The following is a 22,633-nucleotide window of genomic DNA, read 5'->3' as shown; positions in this document are numbered from 1 at the left end:
CACTTGGGGCTCTGCACTGACAGCATGGAGCCTGCTTGCAATTCTCTCTGTCCCTCTCTCTATGCCCTTTCCCCTGCTCACACTCTCTCTTTCTCTCTCTCTCAAAATAAAGAAATAAACTTAAAAATACATTTGATTTACACTCTAATGGATATAGACTCTTAGAAGCAGAACTTGCTATAACCAATAGCAATAGGTAATAATGTTGTGTGTTTATAATCCATTTTGTGCTGGATATTTTCCCATTGCTCTTCCAGATCCACTTTCTACCCTTCTTCACTCTGCTTTACACCTTCTCTGGCTTCTAGTTTGGCTTAGCTAATGGGAAGCACAGGTGGGTGATTGGAGTGGAGGACAGGAGAGTGAGATCAAAGTTCCTATTCTCCAGGATCCCTCTTAGCAGGCAGCCTCAGATTGGTTGCATGTCTAGACCAAAGGCCAATGTTTTCTATTAAGCACCACTCTCCAAAGCTATTTTTTCTGGGTCCCTCTTCTTCTCAGTTCTGACAGTGGTGTGTCACCCCCTTCTTCCAGACCCCGAGAATGGCACCATCTTGGGTTTTATTTTATTGTATGTTTTTTATTTCAATAACTCTACATATGTCTTTTGAGTCTCTTTATTCATTTACTCCATTTGAGTGTGCCATCTGCTTCCTGCCAGAACCTTGACTAATATAATGATCAGTTTTAAAAATTAGCTAGCTTGAAAGTGAAGTGCAAAACAATTCAATGTAAAACTTGACTACCTATTTCATTACTTCATTTGCTGTTTAAATGCTCTACCAAACAAAAATAGTATGTTCTAATTTGGGTCATACACTCATAAAATGTATTCAGATGTACTTAAAAAGGAAAATACATCTGGATTTGAGAGCAAGCAGGGAAAACATAATCTAAATGCTAAAAAAAAGACAGAGGACAGAAAAATTTGCAAGTAATTTTAAGAAATAGAAAGCATAGTGATCTAATAATGATCACAAGCCTGTACAGAAAGCTTCCTATATGCCATGCTCAATTCTAAGCAATCTACATTTATGCACCTGTTTATTTCCTACAGCAACCCTGTAAGGAGGTAGTATTCCCATTGTACAAGTGCAGAAACTGAGGCACAGAGCAGTAAAATAAATCAGTTTGATTGTATCCTCTGAACTATGATGCCATGATCTTCCAATGGTTTTGCTGATAAAACAGCTGAAGTATAATGAAAGCTAAATATTATATGACAGAATAAGTTTTAAATAGTAACATAATAGAAAGCACATGGGTTTTCAATTCAAAGTTGGGTTTGATTCCTGGGTCTGACATTTTAAATTAAATTTAAATTCTTCCTTAATGTAATTTCTTTCTTCAGCCTGATTTTCCTTCTTACCACCCTTTTCCCCACAACTCATGAATTTGCATGTAATGTATTATGTGGTACTGTGAGTGCATTTGTATTTTAATACAAAGTTTAATATTTCTGTTTAGGTTTATGATCTGTGACTATGCCTGTCAACAAATCACCCATGATTAGTAAATTAGCAGTGATATCTTCCTCTTATCATGAAAAACTCTTGACGTTGAATTTTCAAAATTTAAGGAAAAGAAGGAGTAATAAATCAAAGTAAGTTTGAAAAAGTTTTCATGTTATTAAACTAGCAGACCCATATGCTTTGCAGAATTTAGAAAGTACAAATTGTTATGAATAATTTTTTAAAAATCACCTATAATTCTATAACTAAGGATAAAAATATTAAGGTTTAGGGGCGCCTGGGTGGCGCAGTCGGTTAAGCGTCCGACTTCAGCCAGGTCACGATCTCGCGGTCCGTGAGTTCGAGCCCCGCGTCGGGCTCTGGGCTGATGGCTCAGAGCCTGGAGCCTGTTTCCGATTCTGTGTCTCCCTCTCTCTCTGCCCCTCCCCCGTTCATGCTCTGTCTCTCTCTGTCCCAAAAATAAATAAACTTTGAAAAAAAAATTTAAAAAAAAATATTAAGGTTTACTATTTTGTAAATAAATGGATTCATAATTTGCAATGATCATATATTTCTAAAATTTTGAGTTGTATACTTTTTGTTTAAAATAAGCATTTTTCCTCTAAACATATATGTCTGCTAAGTTGCCATAATAATCTATGAAGTGCAAAAGAGAAAGTATTTAATAACTACTATATTGTGAAGCACTTCAGTTATTTCTGTGTCCTTTGCTATTTCAAATTAAGCCAAGAGAAAATTTATTTCTGCATTTCAAATTATTTCCTTGGGGTAAAGTTTCTAAAATGAAGTCACTAGATCAAAGTTTGTTGATAATTTAAAAATTGTGTGTGATTTTAAGAAAATTTTAAAAACTTGAAAGTAAAGAGAATTATAGAATACATAATAAAACTTGCATGGTGACATATGGTTACATTTGTTTCAAATACCTTTCTTTAATAAAGAATAGATCAACAAACAGATAAACTTGAAAATCTTTGACCACGTGCCCTCCCAACTAAAATAATTATGCTAGATATCATTTCAGTTCATTTTTTGATTTTAATATACATGAATATAAAGTTGCATTTTCCAGATAAATAAAAATGTAATTATACTTAACTCCTTTATCTCTGGTTGGTTTCTTTTTTTTTTTTTTTTTTTTTTTTTTTTTTTTCAACGTTTATTTATTTTGGGACAGAGAGAGACAGAGCATGAACGGGGGAGGGGCAGAGGGAGAGGGAGGCACAGAATCGGAAACAGGTTCCAGGCTCTGAGCCATCAGCCTGACGCGGGGCTCGAACTCACGGACCGCGAGATCGTGACCTGGCTGAAGTCGGACGCTTAACCGACTGCGCCACCCAGGCGCCCCTCTGGTTGGTTTCTTAAGTCAGTGTTATGTTTTTAATTCAATCCGTACTGATAATTGCTTTATTATTGATAATTATTTCTTCATTCCTTTTTTTCCCCTCAGCAGATTAATGTCCTACTCATAGCTTCTATTATTGCTATTGAGAAGTTAGGTGAAATTTGGTGCTATTTCTTTCATATTAATCTGTGTTCCTCCACTTATATGCTTTCAAAATTTTCTTGTCTTCCACTTTCTGCAGTTTACTATGGTGTGTCAGAATGTAATTTTAAACAATTATTCTGCTTGGATCTCTCAAACCTTTTAAATCTGTGGACTGTATCATAATTCTTAAAAAATTATCTGATATTGTTTCTTTAGAAATTACCTTGACAACTCATTTTCTCTTTTCTTTCCTTCTGGGAGTCTTGACTACATGTATATTAGACCATCTCATTGTATATTTCACCTTTCACTCTTTTTTTTTTCAATTTTTTTTTTAACGTTTATTTATTTTTGAGACAGAGAGACAGAGCATGAACGGGGGAGGGTCAGAGAGAGAGGGAGACACAGAATCTGAAACAGGCTCCAGGCTCTGAGCCATCAGCACAGAGCCCGACGCGGGGCTCGAACTCACGGACTGTGAGATCATGACCTGAGCCGAAGTCAGACGCTTAACTGACTAAGCCACCCAGGCGCCCCTCACCTTTCACTCTTTAGTCTGTATTTTCCTTTTTTTGGTCTCTTTTTACTGTAGTGTTTGGAACAATTTATTCTGATATGTGATCTGTTTTCCACGTGACTACTTCTCTTGTTACCATATTTACCAATTGAGTTTTAAAATCTGCCTGGAGTATAAATCTGCATTGAGGCTGATCTCAGCAGCATGCACGCGCGCGTGCGCGCGCGCACACACACACAAACACACACACACACACACACACACTTTTTTTTTTCCTTTCTCTTTCTTTCTCTGCTGAGCACCAAGACAGCATTCTTTACATATCCCTGGAGTTGGAGAGAAAGGATTGGGATTAGTTCTGATTGCTTTTACCTCAGGTATTTAGTTAGACAATGTGAAGGGAGTCCAAGTTTTCTGTACCTTGGAAGCTCTGGGTTTTTCGTACTGCACAGTCACTTAGAAAACATACTTGGTCTTCTCTCCATGACCCCTTGTACCAAGTAAACCAGATTCTGTTCCTGGCACAAACTGTTTGAGATGAAGCAGAGAACTGTCTTGTATGAAGGGACATCACTTTTGTTTTCCTTCTTAGGTGTTACATGAATTGTCATATGCCTCATATTGTATTTGTTTCACTTATTCTTCCTTAGAAACATGGATTTTTGCAGGCCTAGTATGGATTCTGTTAGAGACACATTTAGGGCTGCATGTAAATCTTTCAGATGAGGTACTGAAGTCTATTCTGGACCAAAGAGAAAAATCACACAATCTTATAATGGATTACTGGTTCAGAGTATTACTATTTTGTCACAATTTTCTTTTATAACTAAGATTATTTTATTGTGTATAGTCTGTTTTGCTTTTTCTACTTCATCTCAGAGATGGTGAAGACCAGAAGATTTTGAAGACTTACACCAAATATATACATTTATTTTAGGTGACTGGAAAGAATTAAAGGGAATGTAAGTCTTACATTAGGAAGATTTAGTCAAGCTATTAGATTATTGTACATCTTTTTCATAGAAATATTTTTTATATCTGGAAGGCCAGAGTCTTCAGTTTCCTAAAATGTTAATAAGCCCCCAATTTTTTCTTTTTATTAATGTTTTTGACACTTTTATAGATAGTAAAATGTGCTCTACAAATACATGCTCTAAATATTTAAAAATACTATACATGTACCTATCTATATAATATTTCTGATTTAAAAAAATTTTTTTAACGTTTTATTTATTTTTGAGACAGGGAGAGACAGAGCATGAACAGGGGAGGGTCAGAGAGAGAGAGACACAGAATCTGAAACAGGCTCCAGGCTCTGAGCTATCAGCACAGAGCCTGACACGGGACTCGAAGTCATGGACCGCGAGATCATGACCTGAGCCGAAGTCGGCCGCCCAACCGACTGAGCCACCCAGGCGCCCCTAATATTTCTGATTTTTATAAGTATACATTCATAATACAATTTAGCTTTATAATATGGGCTCTAAATATGTGTTGTCAGCAGCAAGAAGAAACTTTTCTAGACTTAACATTTATATTCTGATCATTTGTTTATTTTGTCTATAGGCTTTGTTTTTCATTTATCTGAATTATTATAAGCCTTTAAGTAAAATTCTAAATTTTAATTAGGCCTGTTAATTTTAGCCTGAGACCTATATATTGTAGCATTTGAGGATGACTATAGATGATTTAGCCAAAAATATGGTGACAGGATCTGGATGGCCATAAAGAGCATGAACCCATGTAATTATGTATTAAATGTAGCTTTTTTTAGAATGTATTACCCCTATTCTTCACAGAGCTAGAACAAATAATCCTAAATTTGTATGGAACCAGAAATGACCCCAAGCCAAAGCAATCTTGAAAAAGAAAACCAAAGCAGGGGCATCACAATCCCAGACTTCAAGCTATACCACAAAGCTGTAATCGTCAAGACAGTATGGTACTGGTACAAGAACAGACACTCAGGTCAATGGAACAGAATAGAGAACCCAGAAATGGACCCACAATCGTATGGCCAACTAATCTTTGACAAAGCAGGAAAGAATATCCAATGGAATAAAGACAGCAAATGGTGCTGGGAAAACTGGACAGCGACATGCAGAAGAATGAACCTGGACCACTTTCTTACACCATACACAAAAATAAACTCAAAATGGATGAAAGACCTCAATGTAAGACAGGAAGCCATCAAAATCCTCAAGGAGAAAGCAGGCAAAAACCTCTTTGATCTTGCCCGCAGCAATTTCTTACTCAACACGTCTCCAGAGGCAAGGGAAACAAAAGCAAAAATCAACTACTGGGACCTCATCAAAATAGGAAACTTCTGCACAGTGAAGGAAACAATCAGCAAAACTAAAAGGCAACCGACAGAATGGGAGAAGATATTTGCAAATGACATATCATATAAAGTGTTAGTATCCAAAATCTATAAAGAACTGCTCAGACTCAACACCCAAAAAACAAATAATCCAGTGAAGAAATGGGCAAAAGACATGAATAGACACTTCTCCAAAGAAGACATCCAGATGGCCAACCAACACATGAAAGAATGCTCAACATCACTCATCATCAGGGAAATACAAATCAAAACCACAATGAGATACCACCTTACACCTGTCAGAGTGGCTAACATTAACAACTCAGGCAACAACAGATGTTGGCGAGGATGAGGAGAAAGAGGATCTCTTTTGCATTGTTGGTGGGAATGCAACGTGGTGCATCCAATCTGGAAAACAGTATGGAGGTTCCTTAAAACATTAAAACTAGAACTACCCTATGACCCAGCAATTGTACTAGGTATTTATCCAAGTGATACAAGTGTGCTGTTTCAAAGGGACACATGCACCCCTATGTTTATAGCAGCACTATCAATAATAGCCAAAGTATGGAAAGAGCCAAAATGTCTATCAATGGATGAATAGATAAGGAAGATGTGGTGTGTGTATATATATATATACACATACATATATATATATATACACACATATATATATATATGTATGTGTATATATATATATATATATATATATATATATATATATATATATAATGGAGTATTACTCGGCAGTCAAAAAGAATTAAATCTTGACAGTTGCAACTACATGGATGGAACTGGAGGGTATTATGCTAAGCGAAATTAGTCAGAGAAAGACAAATATCATATGACTTCACTCATATGAGGACTTTAAGAGACAAAACAGATGAACATAAGGGAAGAGCAACAAAAATAATATAAAAACAGGGAGTGGGACAAAACATAAGAGACTCTTAAATATGGAGAAAGAAAAAACAGGTTATTGGAGGGGTTGTGGGAGGGGGGATGTGTTAAATGGGTAAGGAATCTACTGAAATCATTGTTTCACTATATGCTAACTAATTTGGATGTAAATTAAAAAAAAAAAAAGAATGTATTACCCCAAATGAGAGGTCAGTAGCTACTGATGAGGATGTCTGTAGAGGTACATAAAGTCTTGCAAAATCTTAGAAACCACAGACCTCTTATACTTAGGCTTATACCACTGTCTTAGCCCAAGTCACTAGAAGGTAGAATATGAGAAGAGGATTAGAATTCTAATACTTTATGTAAGGTATGCAAGGTCAATTCACTAAAGGTGGAAAAAAAAGGAAAATGAGACAGGAAGCCTTGATGCATTACCTCCTGGAGCACTAAATCGCATCTTGCCATAATGAGACACAGGAGAGACATGTCCATATTTGGCATATGGGACTTTTTAAGACTGCTTTCAAGGAGAAGCCACATCTCACAATAGTCCACAGAATGGAGAAATGAGGAGGGTTATTCATATCATTTGTTCCTTTTTGTCTAGCATTTTCCTTCATCAAGATTCACCCCATAGGTGCTAACTTACCATATTTCCATCTTGTGTCACTCACAAGGTGGCTACTCCAAATGTAGAAGAGGAGAGGCAGCTCAGTGTTTGCCCATGGAGATCATGCAGGCAGAAGTCAAGTGAATCTGAGACTCTGCACAATATTTATGGCCAAAACAGGCACTAATCATGGAGACCTTATAAGCTTTGTGTGCTTGAATTTTGCGGAATGTTTTCAGACATTAGAATTTTCTTATCCCTAAACTCAACTCAGTATCAGTGTTTCACTAGTGACACTACTGTCTTAAAGATTTCCACTCACTTTCTAAACATTAACTCTAGTGGTCTCTTTGTCCTTAGTTTTGATTCCCTGCAGATGTATGTTTGGTCATCGTCTTATTCTACATTCTGTTCTTTGCTGTCTCAGTCTAGAATTGCTTGTTTGCATGGAACAGACACAACATCAAATTAACTTAGGCAAAAGGAAAATGTAAGGGAAGGATACAGGGTTGTCTGGTGGAACCTGAGAGCAGAAGGCATAGCCAGGCGTCATTCATTCATTCATTCAGTACTCATTATGTTCTCTAATTGATACAAGAGATAAAATGGTCAACTTGACAGATGTAGTCTGCATCTATACTAGACTAGAAACATGAAAAAGATAGCGGCTCTGGCTATACATTAGTAAATAATCTAACAAACATTGATTGGGTGCTCCAATGGTGACCAAGTAGCTTTCTGTTTTGGGGTGCTTTGTTGTCTTGAATGGCCTCTCAGCAAAAGCCACCTCTTGGCTCTACAAGACTCTAACATTTCTGTTCCGCTCTAACATCAACTAATTAAAGTATCAGGTAATTATTTAAAATCCCTGTAGAGAGGATTAGAGTGGCCTAACTTGATTCAGACAGGTGATGTGACCCAATCAGCTACAGTCAGGGAGGTAGGATCATATGATACTAATATAGAAGCTGGACCTACTGATTCAGTAGGGACTATAAGTAATGGACAATTCTCAGAGAAGGAATTTATACCCCAAATTATACACATATTTGAATTCCATTGAAGTGTTCCCCTGAATCTCCTTTTATTATATTCACTGTCTCTTCTTTTCTTCTTGCCTCTAACTACGGAATTTGTCCAAAGATCTCCCTTGACTCTTTTTTTTTCCTCAGTACTCTTCCTCTTGAAATTTTGTGGCTTTTGAATATCAGTGATAGTAGTTGAATCTGAAATCTTCATTTCCATATCCTATCCACTTCCTAATACCTGCCTCACAAGTCTGGATCATAGACCTCTCCGCTTGGATGCCTCACAGGTAAATCATAATCAGTTGTCCAGAACAGCACAGATCATCTACCCTTATTCCTCCATCTTATTGTCCTAATGTCAGCTCTCTACTACTGATTGTGTAGGCTCAAAGCCTTGAGATTATCTTACCTCCAGTCTCACAATTCTTCTCACATCCTATTAGTCATCAAGCCCTATTGGTTTAGCTTCCACCTAATCTTTCATATTCATTTACTCTTCCTCATTTGTATTGCCCAAACTGTAGTTCAGACCTTTTTTACTTCTTACCTACATTGTTGAAATAGTTGCTGAGTGGCTTCCCAAGAGTGACTCCTCATTTAAAACTATTCAACATATGACTTTGAATTTAGACATCCTAAAGTACAGTGTAATCTCATAATTCTTCTGCACAACAGTTCCTTTTTATTTATTAAATAAAACTTAAAAACCTGTGCGTAACGTAGAATTAGTGCCCACTGCAACTAAGAATATCATAAATAGCAATGCCATTTAAATAAAAATAAAATTTATTTCTCTGAATGTAGTCAGTCCAGAGCTGGTATGGTGATCTGGAACCTAGGTTCCATCCGTCTGCTCTGCCGCACATGGCTTACACATAAGGCAATCTCATGGGTTTATCGTGGCTGCTGAAGCTCCACTTATCACAGTCATGCTTCATGCAGGAGGATAAAGGGCAGAAGGGTCTGTTCCCCCTTTGTAGTAAACTTCCCAGAACTACTATCTGAATTTTACTTACATTTTACTGGCTGAAACATAGAGATACAGGCATATCTAACTGCAAGAAAGAATCTTTTTGTAAGAAAATGAGAACAGACACCAATGTAGGAAGCTATAAATCTCTGCCACAGACCACCTTTCAATGCCATTTATGTTTGTCCTCAACCCAGAATTTCCATGTTCATTTCCTACCTTGATTTTAAGCATTCTGTCTGTTTATGCTGGGTTAAATTCTTTATTTTTTCTCTTTGTTCCCATTTGCAATAGTTAGGGTAAATTGGAAACAATTATAGAAAGAGGCCACTAATTTCAGTGGCTTAGGTAAGATAGAAATGTATTTATCTGACATAAAAAGTCAGTGGGTCTAGGCTGACAGGACAGCCCTGCTTGTAGTGAGAAAACTCAGGACCTTCATTATCTCACAGGGTGTTGTACTCATCTGCCTAATCAAAGCTGATTCAGCGCTATATTTGTGTTCCGGTCCACCAGAGGGAAAAAAGGTATAATTCTAGAGAAAATGGTGTGCCTTCAAGTTAGAGGTGACCTGAAATTTGCATATATTACATTTGCTCACATCCCATTAGCTTGGCCATATGCCCACATCTAGCTGCCAGAAAGACTGGGAAATATAGAGTAGCTAGGTGATCATGTGCCAAAGAAAAGTCAGATAAAGAATTTTGAAAGGACAGCTGCTATTCTGTCACATTCCAGTTCCTTTGTATTCAAGTTACAGCTTAAGTGCCATTTCTGCAAAGAAGCTTTTTCTGGATCTTTAACCCAAAACAGTAATGCTTATAACTAACAGTTATCCAGCACTTGATATATACTGGGAACCAGACTGCAATGATACTTTTCAAAATTCTACAAGATGTTGTCCTCATTTCCACAGATGAAAAATGATAGTTCACACAGATTAAGTGATTAAACCAAGATTACGGGACTAGGAATTTATTTCTACTTCTAAACTCTCACAGGATTTCATTTCCTTTTTTTTTAATGTTTATTTTTGAGAGGGGGGGAAGAGAGAGAGAGAGAGAGGGAGGGAGAGAATGCGAGCAGGGGAGGGGCAAAGGGGGGGGGCGGGGACAGAGGATCCGAAGCAGTCTCTGCACTGACAGCAGAGAGCCTGATGCCCCTCCTTTATTTATTTATTTTTCTTAGTACATCTTTTTGTTGCATCTCACTTCTTTCCCACATTGGGAACTTTCTGAGGCCAAGTCTGATTCCTCTTCTAGCCCTCACTGTATATAGCAAAATACTTTGTATGTAGGAGACTTCCCTTAAATATTTACCGAACAAATGAATTGTCAGCTAAAATAATTCTGAATTCACAGGTAACATAAATAGTTTAGGTAGGGTATTCATGCCAAGTATATTTTCTGTATATGTAAAATTAGAATGATCTTTATTTACTTCCTTTTCCATACGACTGCACTTATATACTTATAATAGATTACATTTATCTTTGAAGAAATTAGAATGTGGGAAGAAGTTGGAGGGTGGGAAGCTAAAGCATATTTTCTTTTCAAATGCCTATATTTACTCTTTTCTTTTTTAAATATATTTACTTAAATTTCAGTTGTTAACATACAATATAGTGTTGGTTTCAAGTATAGAACCCAGTGATTCATCACTTACATATAGTATGGGGATAGATAAATTAGAATAGTGTGTACCTGTTAAATATCAGGCCATGTACAAGGATTTTTTAAAATTATGGCATCAGGGGCGCCTGGGTTGCTCAGTCGCTTAAGCATCTATCTGACTTTGGCCTAGTTCGTGATCTCATGGTTTGTGAGTTCGAGCCCCACGTTGGGCTCTGTGCTGACAGCTCAGAGCCTGGAGCCTGCTTCAGATTCTGTGTCTCCTTCTCTCTCAGCCCCTCCCCCACTTGTGCTGTGTCTCTCTCTGTCTCTCAAATATAAATATAAAAAAATTAAAAAAATAAAATTATGGCATCAGTTTGGGTGGACAAAATTATACAGGAAGTAATGGGAGATGTCAATCAATAAAGGAATTGTTGCATTTGTGTATGTTCATATTACTGCATATTAGCATCATTTGAACTAGAGGCATGTCTAATAAATTTAATGAAGAAAGAATGCTACAGTGCTATGTACATGGTTCCATTTATTTAAATATAATTATTTATAGGTCTATTTATGTTTGTGAACATTGAGAAAGGTATGCAAGGATATGCACTAAACCATTGATCTTGGCTATTTCTGATGGGTATGACCGGAGGCAGTAATGTTGGGAGTCTAAGTGTGTTAACTTTTTCTTATGCATCCCTTCATATTTGGTTTGTTATGAAAAGCACTGTTATGTTCATATTTTAAAAAAGATAATTTCTAATGAAATTTATAAAAGATTAGCTGCATAAAGGGGATACCTTCTTGAAATTCCCATAGCACTTAGTACACATGTGAAGATTAAAGCTATTTTGGAGCCTTCATGTGGATCAAAGATATGTCATCCTAGATGACTATTGAGAAAGAGTTTTCAGCCAACCTTCACTGTATTTATCTAAGCAGATTGTCTCCAAGGTGGAGAGTGAAATAGAGAACACAAAATCAAGAAATGGGAGTTACTCATTTCAGAATGCCAATGCTACCAGAGTGCTAAACCTGAACTCTTCCTCTATTTTACTGTAAGCTCCTTGAAGGCAGGGCTTTTTATTCCATCGTTGTATCCCCACTTCCAAGATTAACAGGAGATGGTCACTAAATGCCTACTGAATGAATGACTGAATAAATGCACATTTTAGGATGGCAGTTAAAGAGTTGGTTCTTCACTGGGATATCTATATTTGGTTCTGGTTTATAGGACACCATGCCATTACCTCTCCTCATCCTGTGATCATAAGGCACTGTCTTTACTTTTACATATATCTGTCTCCTGAAAAGGCCTGTGACCACAAAGCAACTATTTCACGAAATTCTGAACATGGTAGTTCTTGAAAAATGTGGTTTTTTTTTCTTCCAGATCACTCCTTCTAATGGCATGACTCCAACAGTTATTTGGTCACACAAATAAAGAACTCATTGATTCTATCAGCTATTCATCATTCCTCTGATATCACTTTTGATCCCATGCTCATCTTAAATCTTATGGTATATCATTATAATCACTCTCCTCATTCTTTTGCATACACCCTCAACTTATTTTTCCCACTTCTCTTTGAAATGCTCATCTATTCTCTATGCACTCCCACAGGGGTTCCTTTTCATTGGCAAGACCTTAAATACCGTATGTGTATTTAATGACTCAGTAATGACTCCAAAATTGATGTATCTCTCCTGAACTTTTCATCTGAAATTTGAACTCCTATGTCTGATTGCCTGTTCCATGTCCCCGCCTGGATGGCTATGGCCATCTCGAACACGATATGTCCAGTATTGAATTTATTCTCTGCCCTCACCCCAAACCTGCTTCTCCAGCAATCTTCCCCATCTCAGAAAATTGCAGTTCCATCCTTCCAGTTATTCAGTTCAATCATGAATTCTTTTTTTTTCTCTCATGCCTAATTTCTAATTCTTCAGGCAGTCTTGCTGGAACTAATGTCAAAATATACCCATCATCCAAACTTTTCTCTTTACCGACCTTGCTCTAATCTGATCTAAGCCACTGTTATCTCTCACCTAAGTATGCATGTGCCTCCTCCCTGGCTACCTCCCACCTTTCCACACTCCAGCTCTCAATATGACATTGGAATGATCCTATTAAAACTTAAGTTAAATCATGCCACTCCTCTAATCAAAACCCTGCAATAACTTCCCATCTCATCCAGAGTTAATCTGGCTACTTGTCACCTCTCTGACCTTACCACATACATCTTTCCTCCCTCGCTCATTTTACCGCAGCCACAGTTGGACTGATTCTACTTGCATGGAGGGAATAAAGGTTTAGCTTAAATTGAACCTACACTGATATATGTGAAGAGATAAATTAGTTTTCAACATAACTGGAGCTGTGCTGAGTTTTACCTATGAAGAAGGCATATACCAACAAGACTTCTGGCAACCATTTCAGAAACTTTTTTTTTTCAGAGACTACAAAATTCTTTGACATGATGAGAATTCTGTTTCTCAATCTAAGATCATGATTAGATCAGTCTAGGAGGTCTGTACACATATTTTCTTTTTATTTCACTGATTTCTATATGTGTGTATGAAACATTTTTATTAAGGTAAAGTACTTTTTTAAAAGAAAAGTGTTACACCCAGTCCCTGGTATTCCCAAATTAAAATTTGGAACTGTTAGCTATAATTATTGATTTGTTTGGTTTAGGCCATCATTTTCAATCACAAAAGAATTCATCTTGAGATTCAACGAAACAAAAAATCCAAAAGAGAAGGAAGAATTGTTGGACCTAGCTAGAAAAAATATCCTCAGATGTAAGGTAATAGTACACTCTTTGATTACTTAATATATGGACTTTCTGTTCTATGGTGAGTGGTTACATGTTCCAAAATACTGAAAGGAAAAATAAGAAATACTTTTTTAAAGTTATAAGTGAGCATAGTTAAAGATACTAATGCAAAATAAAGTTAAAGCTTATAGCCAAATAATTCAATGTCAAATGGATTTTTAGGTGGAGATTATCCATAAGTTAAAGGGAAATGTAGCTGTTGACACTTGACCAAGGGCTCGCCACAAAGTATGAAAGGCTGGAGAATAAATTTTTGATTATGAAAATTCCACTTTTTTCTAAAAAAAAGGTTGACTGAGATATGAAGTGTCCCAAAGAAGAAAGGAAGATTTCCTAAACCTTCACTATACATGCCCAGAATACTCTATTCTTTCTGTGTAACAAACTATTCAGAATACTCTATTCTTTCTGTGTAACAAATTATTCACCTAACTTGTAGAAAAGAGATTCTTTAAGAGTGTGCCATTAATTTCCAGATTTTTAAACACATATCAAAACAGAACAAGAAGTGAAATAAGTCTTTGTTTTACTTTTCTTACATTAGATCCAGTTTGTTTGGAAGAAACTAATATACCTATGATTTTGCTTTAATACAAAAAAAAAATCATGCAATAAAAGTTGAACAAAATTGAAGCATAAATTAAGCCATCTTTTTTTTTGTGGTGGTGGTTGTTATTTCCCAGTATTTCAGTTCACTGTTGCTCATATTTTTTAAAATTTTGAAAAAATTTGATTAGAAAAATAATGTACTTCATGCCAAGAGGTGCTAGCAGGTACATTCATCTGTGAGCTTCTCTCCAATTGGCCAGCTGCTCCCCAGGGCAGTCCTAGGAGTGGGACCATTAAGAAAAGACTGGTCATCTTGGTATATATCTCATGTTCATTAATTTCAGTCCATTCACAGTGAAGTAGCCAGGGTTTTCCAGCAAACTGGCTTCAAACTACTTTCTGTCGAACTGCATTTGTTCAATATACTTTTCCTTCTAGAATCAGAGATGCTTTCTCTTGGTGGGGAAATGAGATAGAAGTAATCCTTAGAAAGTAAAGAATAAAAGAATTATTTCTAGCAAATAACTAATGACATAACTCAGAATATTAGCAAACGTTCCTTACATTTTAGCATTAATAACAATTTACAGAAAATGCCAAAAAATAAAAATAAGAAAAGCAAAACAAAAAGTTTTATACATCTCTGGTTGTAGAGCATAGCCTCCTAGAGTGACCTTCAGAGTATAATTAAATAAACATAAATTTGTAAGAAGCTGTACATTTTTGTTTGCCTTTTTTCATGCTTTCCCATAACAGAGAAAATTGGGTCTCAAAACCTTGGGCTCTGGGAAGCATGTTCATCTTCCTACTGCATGGACGGAAGTAATATATCTGGCTCAATGCAAAGGAGAAATTCAAGATGGTATGTGCTCTAACTAAGCTCTTTTTAGTTACCGCAAGTGTTTTCTAGATTAGCAGAGAAGGTATAATTTGTGAACTTTAACATTTGAAAACTATGCAGGAGCCAAGGAAAATTTGCCTTTCTGTATCAAAATATCTGGTAATGTTTCATTAGGAAAGCTCCTTTTGTAATTTTGAATTCGTGAATTTGTTCAACATTTTAATTACAAAAGTGTTTTAGAAACTTTTGCTCTGGCTAATTAAAAAGTAATATAAAATGTCATTTAGTGATTTTGAATTACAATAGGCACTATACTTTAGAGAAACTTGTTTTGGACTTTTATAGTTCTTACTCATAAGACGTTAGCCAAATGGTTGTTTGTTTTTCACTTATTTTAAACAGCCATTTTACTCATTACCTTTTCATTTATCACTTCTCATTTATATGTCTCCTTTTAAACCATCCTCCAACCAATCTAAAAAAGAAATTAAAAAACACTATTTTTAAGGAGGTAAAATTCCTCCTATCGTTATCCTAAATTTTATGTGTATGCCTTTTACAATGAGTTTTAAAATGTTAACCATATGAGGTCAGAGAGTATTTTCCTATGTAAATTGGGTTTTGTAGTGCTATCCGGGACTTTTCAAGCAACAGGAAGAGTAAGAACAATTTTGTATTTAACCTACCTATATGGCACTTCATCACAGTGCTATCCACAGCCTGACCTATACTAAATTTTTAAATGATATTGAAGTAAACAACCCTAGCTTATCAGCAACCAGCAGCTGCTTGCTTTTCTTTGTTCATTAAACCTGTTTTGTTCAGGTATCCTTCAGTCATGTGATTCAGAAGACCGGCGCTTCCCAGCCTGGGCATCCGGGGGGAGGTCATAGTTGATTTAAACTAATCATGGCCATTCTCTTTTGCTTCCAAGTGATTACATGACCTGATTAGGAGTGGTCACGTGACCTGGTCCTGACCAGAGATATAAAAAATAGGTCTATTTGGAGTACTTTTTGTTGAATTGCTTTTGAAAAAATAAGCCTGGGGAGAAAGCACTTCTTCCCTTCTTATACCTTTTGATTCCTCTCTAAATGAGTTGGTAAGAAAATAATGCATGGAGCTTGTGTGGTCATCACAGTCAGCATGTATATCAGAGAAACTGGAAGGTGAAAGAAAAATACATACCCAGGGCAGTTAGATGAGCCAGCCCTACAGTATTTCCAACTACGATCTTGGGAAATAATGAACATACTTATTTTGAAGACACGTCTTTATATTTCCTGTTACACAGTCAAAAGCTTTTTCACTCATCAAGATATTGAACTCCAAATAAAAAACCTAAGTATGAATTTGTCTTACCAGCTCCACAACTGAAAACCCTCCACACCTGTCTTGTCTCTTGTCTGCTCCTCATTCTATAGTCCATCCACTTTCCATGCAGCGGTGACCATTCCAAAGCTTAAATCAATTCTAGTGCCTTTTGATTACACTTAAAATAAGCCCCAACTACAAGGTTCGTTATGATCTGGCTCCTGGCTGCCTTCCCTACTTATTCATTCTGCTCCAGCTGTACTGTTCTCCTTCTTATTCCTTGGATGTGTCAGGGCTTTTTCTTCCTCAAGTCCCTGCATTTGCTGTTCTTTTCAGATATTTACATGACAGCTCTTCAAAATCTTTGTAATAATTTGAGGTGTAATTTCTCTGGGGCCTTAGCTTGATATTCTTCCTCACTCATCTCCCCTGGGTCTTACTTCCTCTGCCTTCATTTTCTAGTTTTTCACTCTTTATAGTACTTATCTTTAGCACTGTCTTCTGTTATCCAGTTCTGTCCCATTTCTCCACCATTATTTGTGTGGCCTGGCGATCTACTTTGTGTTGGCTGGAACAGCTGGAGCTCCTTGGGCATTTCTCTGTCTCTCTTCTATCTCTATCTCTGTAGTCTCTCTAGCTTAGTGACTTCTGAGTAATTAAGACTTCCTACATGGCTGCTTAGGGTTCAAAAGCTAGCATCTTGAGAAAGAGATCGGAGTGGCAGCTGTATTGTCTTTTCTGATCTCGGTTTGAATATCACGCAGTGTCACTTCTGCTGCATTCTATTGGTTGAAGCAGTCACAAGACCTACTCAGGTTCAATAAGTGAAATAAAAGGGGTGAAAAGGGGAAAGGGGTGTAGACTTCACCTCTTGATGGGAGGGGTGTCAAAGAATTTGTAAATATTTTAAAACCACAATCTGGCTTTGGTGACAGCAAATAGTTAATTGTAAGACTTAATTGTAGCATGCAAATAGCATTACTTATGAATTATGATGTTTCCAACTTTTAATATTTCAGAAGCTTTAAATATGCTTTATGCTTCCCTGGACCATGCTTCCTTTGATTATGATCATCTGCCTGCATTATTTTTTGTTGCGGAATCAGTTTTATATAGACTCTGTTGTGATGCATTCCAAAAGGCATACTTATATTCAATTGAAATAAAGCTGGCAAAGGTATGTTTTAAAATATTTTTAATGTGTTTTAATTGCTACACATACTGCATGAGGTCACATGACACCTGTTTTAGGACCTAAACAGGCCATTTGGTTTCATTATGGAATATTCTTTTGTTTGTTAATTTATTTTAATCTTTTCTAAATGTGGATAATACATTATTACTTGATATCCAAAAGGAGATAGTTTGAGGACATATAAGTTCACCAACTATGTAAGAAAATAATAATTAAAATCAAGTTTAATTTATGTCTAAATATATATAGCATTTTTCCTTTCTATTTTAAGAATTTTTAAATACCTCTTTCCATTTTAAAATGTTGACAACCTTAAACAGTTGCCCAATTTGAGAAGGTGAATTGTTCTCTCAGTATTCTGTGTCATTTAGAGCCATCAGATGGGAAACTATCTTCATGTAGTTCATGTTTCATAAGGTCCTGGATGTCATATGGGTCTACTCCCTGTGATGATGCTGGTTGCCTGCTGTAAAATTTATTATTAGTCAAAAACACTTAGCTTAACTGGTAGTTTTATTGCAAAGAAGATAAAGAAAAACTAGGAGAAAAAATTCTTTTTTTTAATTTTTGAAGTTTATTTATTATTGAGAGACAAAGAGAGACAGAACATGGGCATAGGAGGGGCAGACACAGAATCTGAAGCAGGATCCAGGCTCTGAGCTGTCAGCACAGAGCCTGATGTGGGGCTCGAACTCACCGGCTGCGAGATCATGACCTGAGCCGAAGTCGGACACTTAACCGACTAAGCCACCCTGGCGCCCCTGGGAGAAAAAATTCTTAATAAATAGATACTCTTAAAATATGATATTTTAAGAATTACTTGCAAAAATTATGATTATTTATTGCAAAAGTAATTTCTTATTCAGTTTTGACTGTGAACTGTAGAAATCAACCATGAAAATATTAATGAATTAGCCAGGGCATTTTTGGAAGATATGATGTTTCAGTCCTTAGAAATCAAGCCTAGATCCTCTCAGACATGTTTGGGGGTAAAAGACTTAAAAAGACCAGGCGAGATTCAGAGAACACATAATAGAAATTGGATGTGCAAAGAATCGAAGCTTTGCATAGAAGGGCTGGGAGAAGAGAGACAAGATTTTACCAATGGCTGTCTTTGGGTGGTAAGATTATGATGACTTTATCTTCTTTCTTTTTCCTCTGTTCCCAAAACTGTCCATTATGGAGATATAGAAAAGATTATATAATTATTGAAGAGATTTAAAAAGATATATACATCTGTACATATTTTATAATGGAAAAAGAATGGAAGGAGAAACATAGAGCAAGTCTGGCTTTTCTTCCTTTTTCTTCTCATCCCCTTTAGGGACATATTCCGTTCGTTGCCTTTTATATTTCTGCTAGCAATAAATGACTATAAAATAAAGTTTTAGCCATTGTACAAATTGCTTATAATTTATATATACTATGTCATTTAATTTTAAAAAGATTCCTATATCTTCTCACCTGACAGTTTAGACAATTTGCACAGGTTCATAAAGCAGCTGTGAACACTTGCACAGAACTTGAACAATGATCAGCACTTCAGATGTATTAGACATATTAACTTATTTAATCTTTAAAACAATTTTAAAAGATAGATGCTATTGTTAGCCATTATTTTACAGACTGTGGCATAGAGAGTCTAAGTGAATTATCAAGGTCTCAGCAGAGAAGGTTTTGAACCCCAGAGTCCATTGGACTGTCAGTCATAATGCTATACATTTACCTTGCCTCTCAGATTTGCTAATTTTAAAGCCTACTCCTTATTCTTCTAGATAATATAAATGAGATAGTGGAAATAAGCATGCTCTATAAATACCTTTGATTTCAGGCAAGAAGCCATTTCAGATATACTCCTCTCCCTTTGTAGAATTTTCATTATATATCTGACAGTCAGTTGGAAACCTCTCTTTTGATCTCTTCTCTTTGAAAATATGCTATACTGAAAGGTATTGCCAGGAAAGCATCACCCACCTTCATATGCACCATTTTGTTGTTCAGTAATATTTGGCCCAGTGTTGGGAAGTACCAGAAATATTTGATACCATAATATTATTTACTTTCAGATTTTGTGTGCATTCTTTCCTTGTTATTCATCTATGTGTGTAGAATCATCTGAAGTATCAAAGTCTACCACTGAAGTGTGGAGAATAACATATAAGGAACAATAGTTTAATATAGTTTAGACACAAATATAAAGTGTTCTTCAACCTTCTATAAAAAACATGGAACACATAACCAACTATTGAAATATAACACATAATAAATATTATTCAGTATTTCTATTTTGTAGTTAGATAACAGAATCGGAGTAATGAGGAGAAGAAGTGATGGAAAGAGAAGGAAAGAAGGGGAATAAAGAATAAAGGAAGGAAAGATGGGAGGGCTAGGAATGAGAAAAACGACAAGCAGAGAGATTCAGCCTAGGAGGCAAAGTTCAAGCTGCCAAGCTACAGAAAGAATATGTACACAAATGAGACATGAGGAAAGATGCACAGAAGGTCCCAGAATATTCTAGATGTATAGAAAGGAAGATTTTTAAATAAAAATTTAGCCTTTTATAATATTATAGATGAAAGCTTTTCAAATCATTTTGCCAAGCATAGTTATTACTAGGGATAGCCCAGGGTCAGGTGAAACTCATGACCAAATTGGGGTATAATACAGTGATTATTCAAACTGATCTGTTTTTCATGAATTTTTTGATTTTCTCTGACATGAAATTTTTGAATATTAATTTTCCTTTCAATATCCATCTCTAATTCCTTGCAAATTATTCCCCTTCTTATTATTTTTTCATTCAACGTCTATAACAATAGGTATTTTGATTTTAATACTCCCACTTAGAATGCTGCAATATTCTTTTAAATGATTTGACAATTTCCACTTCCCATCTAACTTCAATCTCTTAGAGAAGTACAGTACTATATCAAAGTGGTCTATATGAAGAGATTCCTTGGGTATGCTTTATACACATTTTCTTTTTATTTTTTTTAAGTCTATAGATGGTGCATGTTCATAATTTATAGATACATATATAAATACTGATGGTGCATTCTCAGAATTTATTTTACCAATAGAATTTTGTGATAAAAGTATTTGGAAATCACAGCTGTAACAGAAAGTTCATGACTTTTGGTGCAACACATAGTCTTGGGTTCAAAGCCCAGTGTTGCCACTTATTTGTTACATTGTCTTGGTTGAATCACTGCCACTGGGTAGATTCATCCTTTTTATTTTATTATTATTTTTTTACATGTGGATCTGACACTAGCCTGCATCACTATTAAGAGGATTTGATTTGGACTATCTATATCTTGACAGTGATACTGTTTTATTTGTTTTTTTTTTTCCCAAATCTTTTGATTTAGCAGTTAAGGAATTTGTGTTCCATTTATTTCTATCGTTTGTGGGGGTTTTCTCTCATTTTCTGTGAAAACTTGCATATCATATATTTTTGCAGATACTCCATTTCCCATATTCAATGTCAAACAAACTTGCTCTACAGGAAACTTGATGGAGGTAACAGGGCAGTGTTTATTCAGCAATGACTTTTTCTTCATAGGGGAATTGGGATCTCAGTGTAGCATAGTATGCACCAGCAGAACATTTCTCAAAATTATCTAAAGAAATGTGTTTAAAACTGTTTTGGCTGAGACTCATGGGAAGAAATATCTTCTGCATTGCAACCCAGCACACACGTAATACTCACTGATTTATATACTGAACTGTGCAATGTACTATGATATTTTCTCTTCTCTTCTATTTTGTTTAAAAATCCCCTCTCAGTTGATTTCATGACTCAGTTAAGGGGCATGACTTGTGATTTGAAAAATACTGTTCTATAGGACATAGAACAGAATAGCAGTCGGTACTGGTCATTATATATAATGTAGAGACGATTTATAAAAGGTTTTTGGCTGAACCAGTCTTTCAATCTTGATATAAATGTCTTAAAGTTATTTCAAAAGCACATAATCTCAAGTGAGTCTGAAATTGTTTCATCAAAGCAAATGTAACAATAAAATGGTTTATTTTCCTCATAGTTTTTACACATTTATTGATGCAGCACAAAAATACTTTTTTCTTTTTCTTTTGACAGATTGGCTATTTGGTCTTTTTACGACTTTTTATATATTTCCTGCATGGTCACCTAGGAACTTTTAAACAACATTTACTTAGGCTTCAACCATATTTATACGGTAGACTATCTTTTATTTTCTACACTTAATAAATGTTTTATGTTATAGTTTGAGAAGCTCAGACTATCACTATAAAGAACATAAGCTGTATTTTATTTTTCATGAAAGATAATAGGTACAGTTTTGCAGAACACAGCTTCTGGGCCAGATTGCATGGGTTTTAACTTTCCTACTTAAATACATGACCTTGTCTGTGACTCAGTTTCCTCATCTGTAATCATGTCTACCTTTCCAGATTTCAAGAAAGTTAATTTTATATTTTAGTAAGGTAACATTGGTGGCAATGTAGATGCTGAACTGGAGTAAAGAGAGAGTGGATACAGGACATCAGTTAGCTATGACATTAGTTGGGCAGGAGATGTTAAAGATTATGAACTTTGAAAATGGGAATGAAATAGAGTAAAATTGTTTTGGAAAATGTTTAGGAAAAAAAGACTGGATTGGGTGATCAATTGGATCCAGACTGTATATAAGGGAAAATGAGGAATTCAGGAGGAATCTTAAATTTTACATATTGACAAATAGAGTCAAGGTAATGGTATTCTAAACTGAAAAACATTTGGAGAAACACTGGACATATTGAGTTTTAAAGGTCACTCAGGTGTATATACCCAGTGAGCAGTTGGAAATATAGACTTGGAACAAGGGAAATAAACGAAGTCTGGAATTCACTTATTTCTTGGATATTAACGTACATGATTTGACAGTCATCCATGTTAACAAGGCTGAAATAACCTGGGGGGTGGGAGGTGGTGGTAGTGGGA

At 35.8% G+C, this 22,633-nt stretch overlaps 1 protein-coding gene across 1 annotated transcript in view; it reads left to right on the top strand.

The window, feature by feature from the left end:
* Positions 1-1,484: 1,484 nt before the first annotated feature.
* TMEM232 (transmembrane protein 232) overlaps positions 1,485-22,633 on the top strand; it is a 197,794-nt gene continuing 176,645 nt past the window's right edge. Inside the window, exons 1-5 of the mRNA XM_047072694.1 lie at positions 1,485-1,603; positions 13,627-13,738; positions 15,074-15,179; positions 17,492-17,649; positions 21,770-21,869. Coding sequence (XP_046928650.1) covers positions 1,485-1,603; positions 13,627-13,738; positions 15,074-15,179; positions 17,492-17,649; positions 21,770-21,869 — 595 coding nt within the window. The remainder of the gene's footprint in view (positions 1,604-13,626; positions 13,739-15,073; positions 15,180-17,491; positions 17,650-21,769; positions 21,870-22,633) is intronic.

The sequence above is a fragment of the Lynx rufus genome, unplaced genomic scaffold (assembly GCF_022079265.1).
Source record: "Lynx rufus isolate CCGP_SWC_20201006 ecotype Redwood Valley unplaced genomic scaffold, mLynRuf1.p SCAF_1, whole genome shotgun sequence".
Lineage (NCBI taxonomy): Eukaryota > Metazoa > Chordata > Mammalia > Carnivora > Felidae > Lynx > Lynx rufus.
This window is presented reverse-complemented; position numbering and strand designations above follow the sequence as displayed.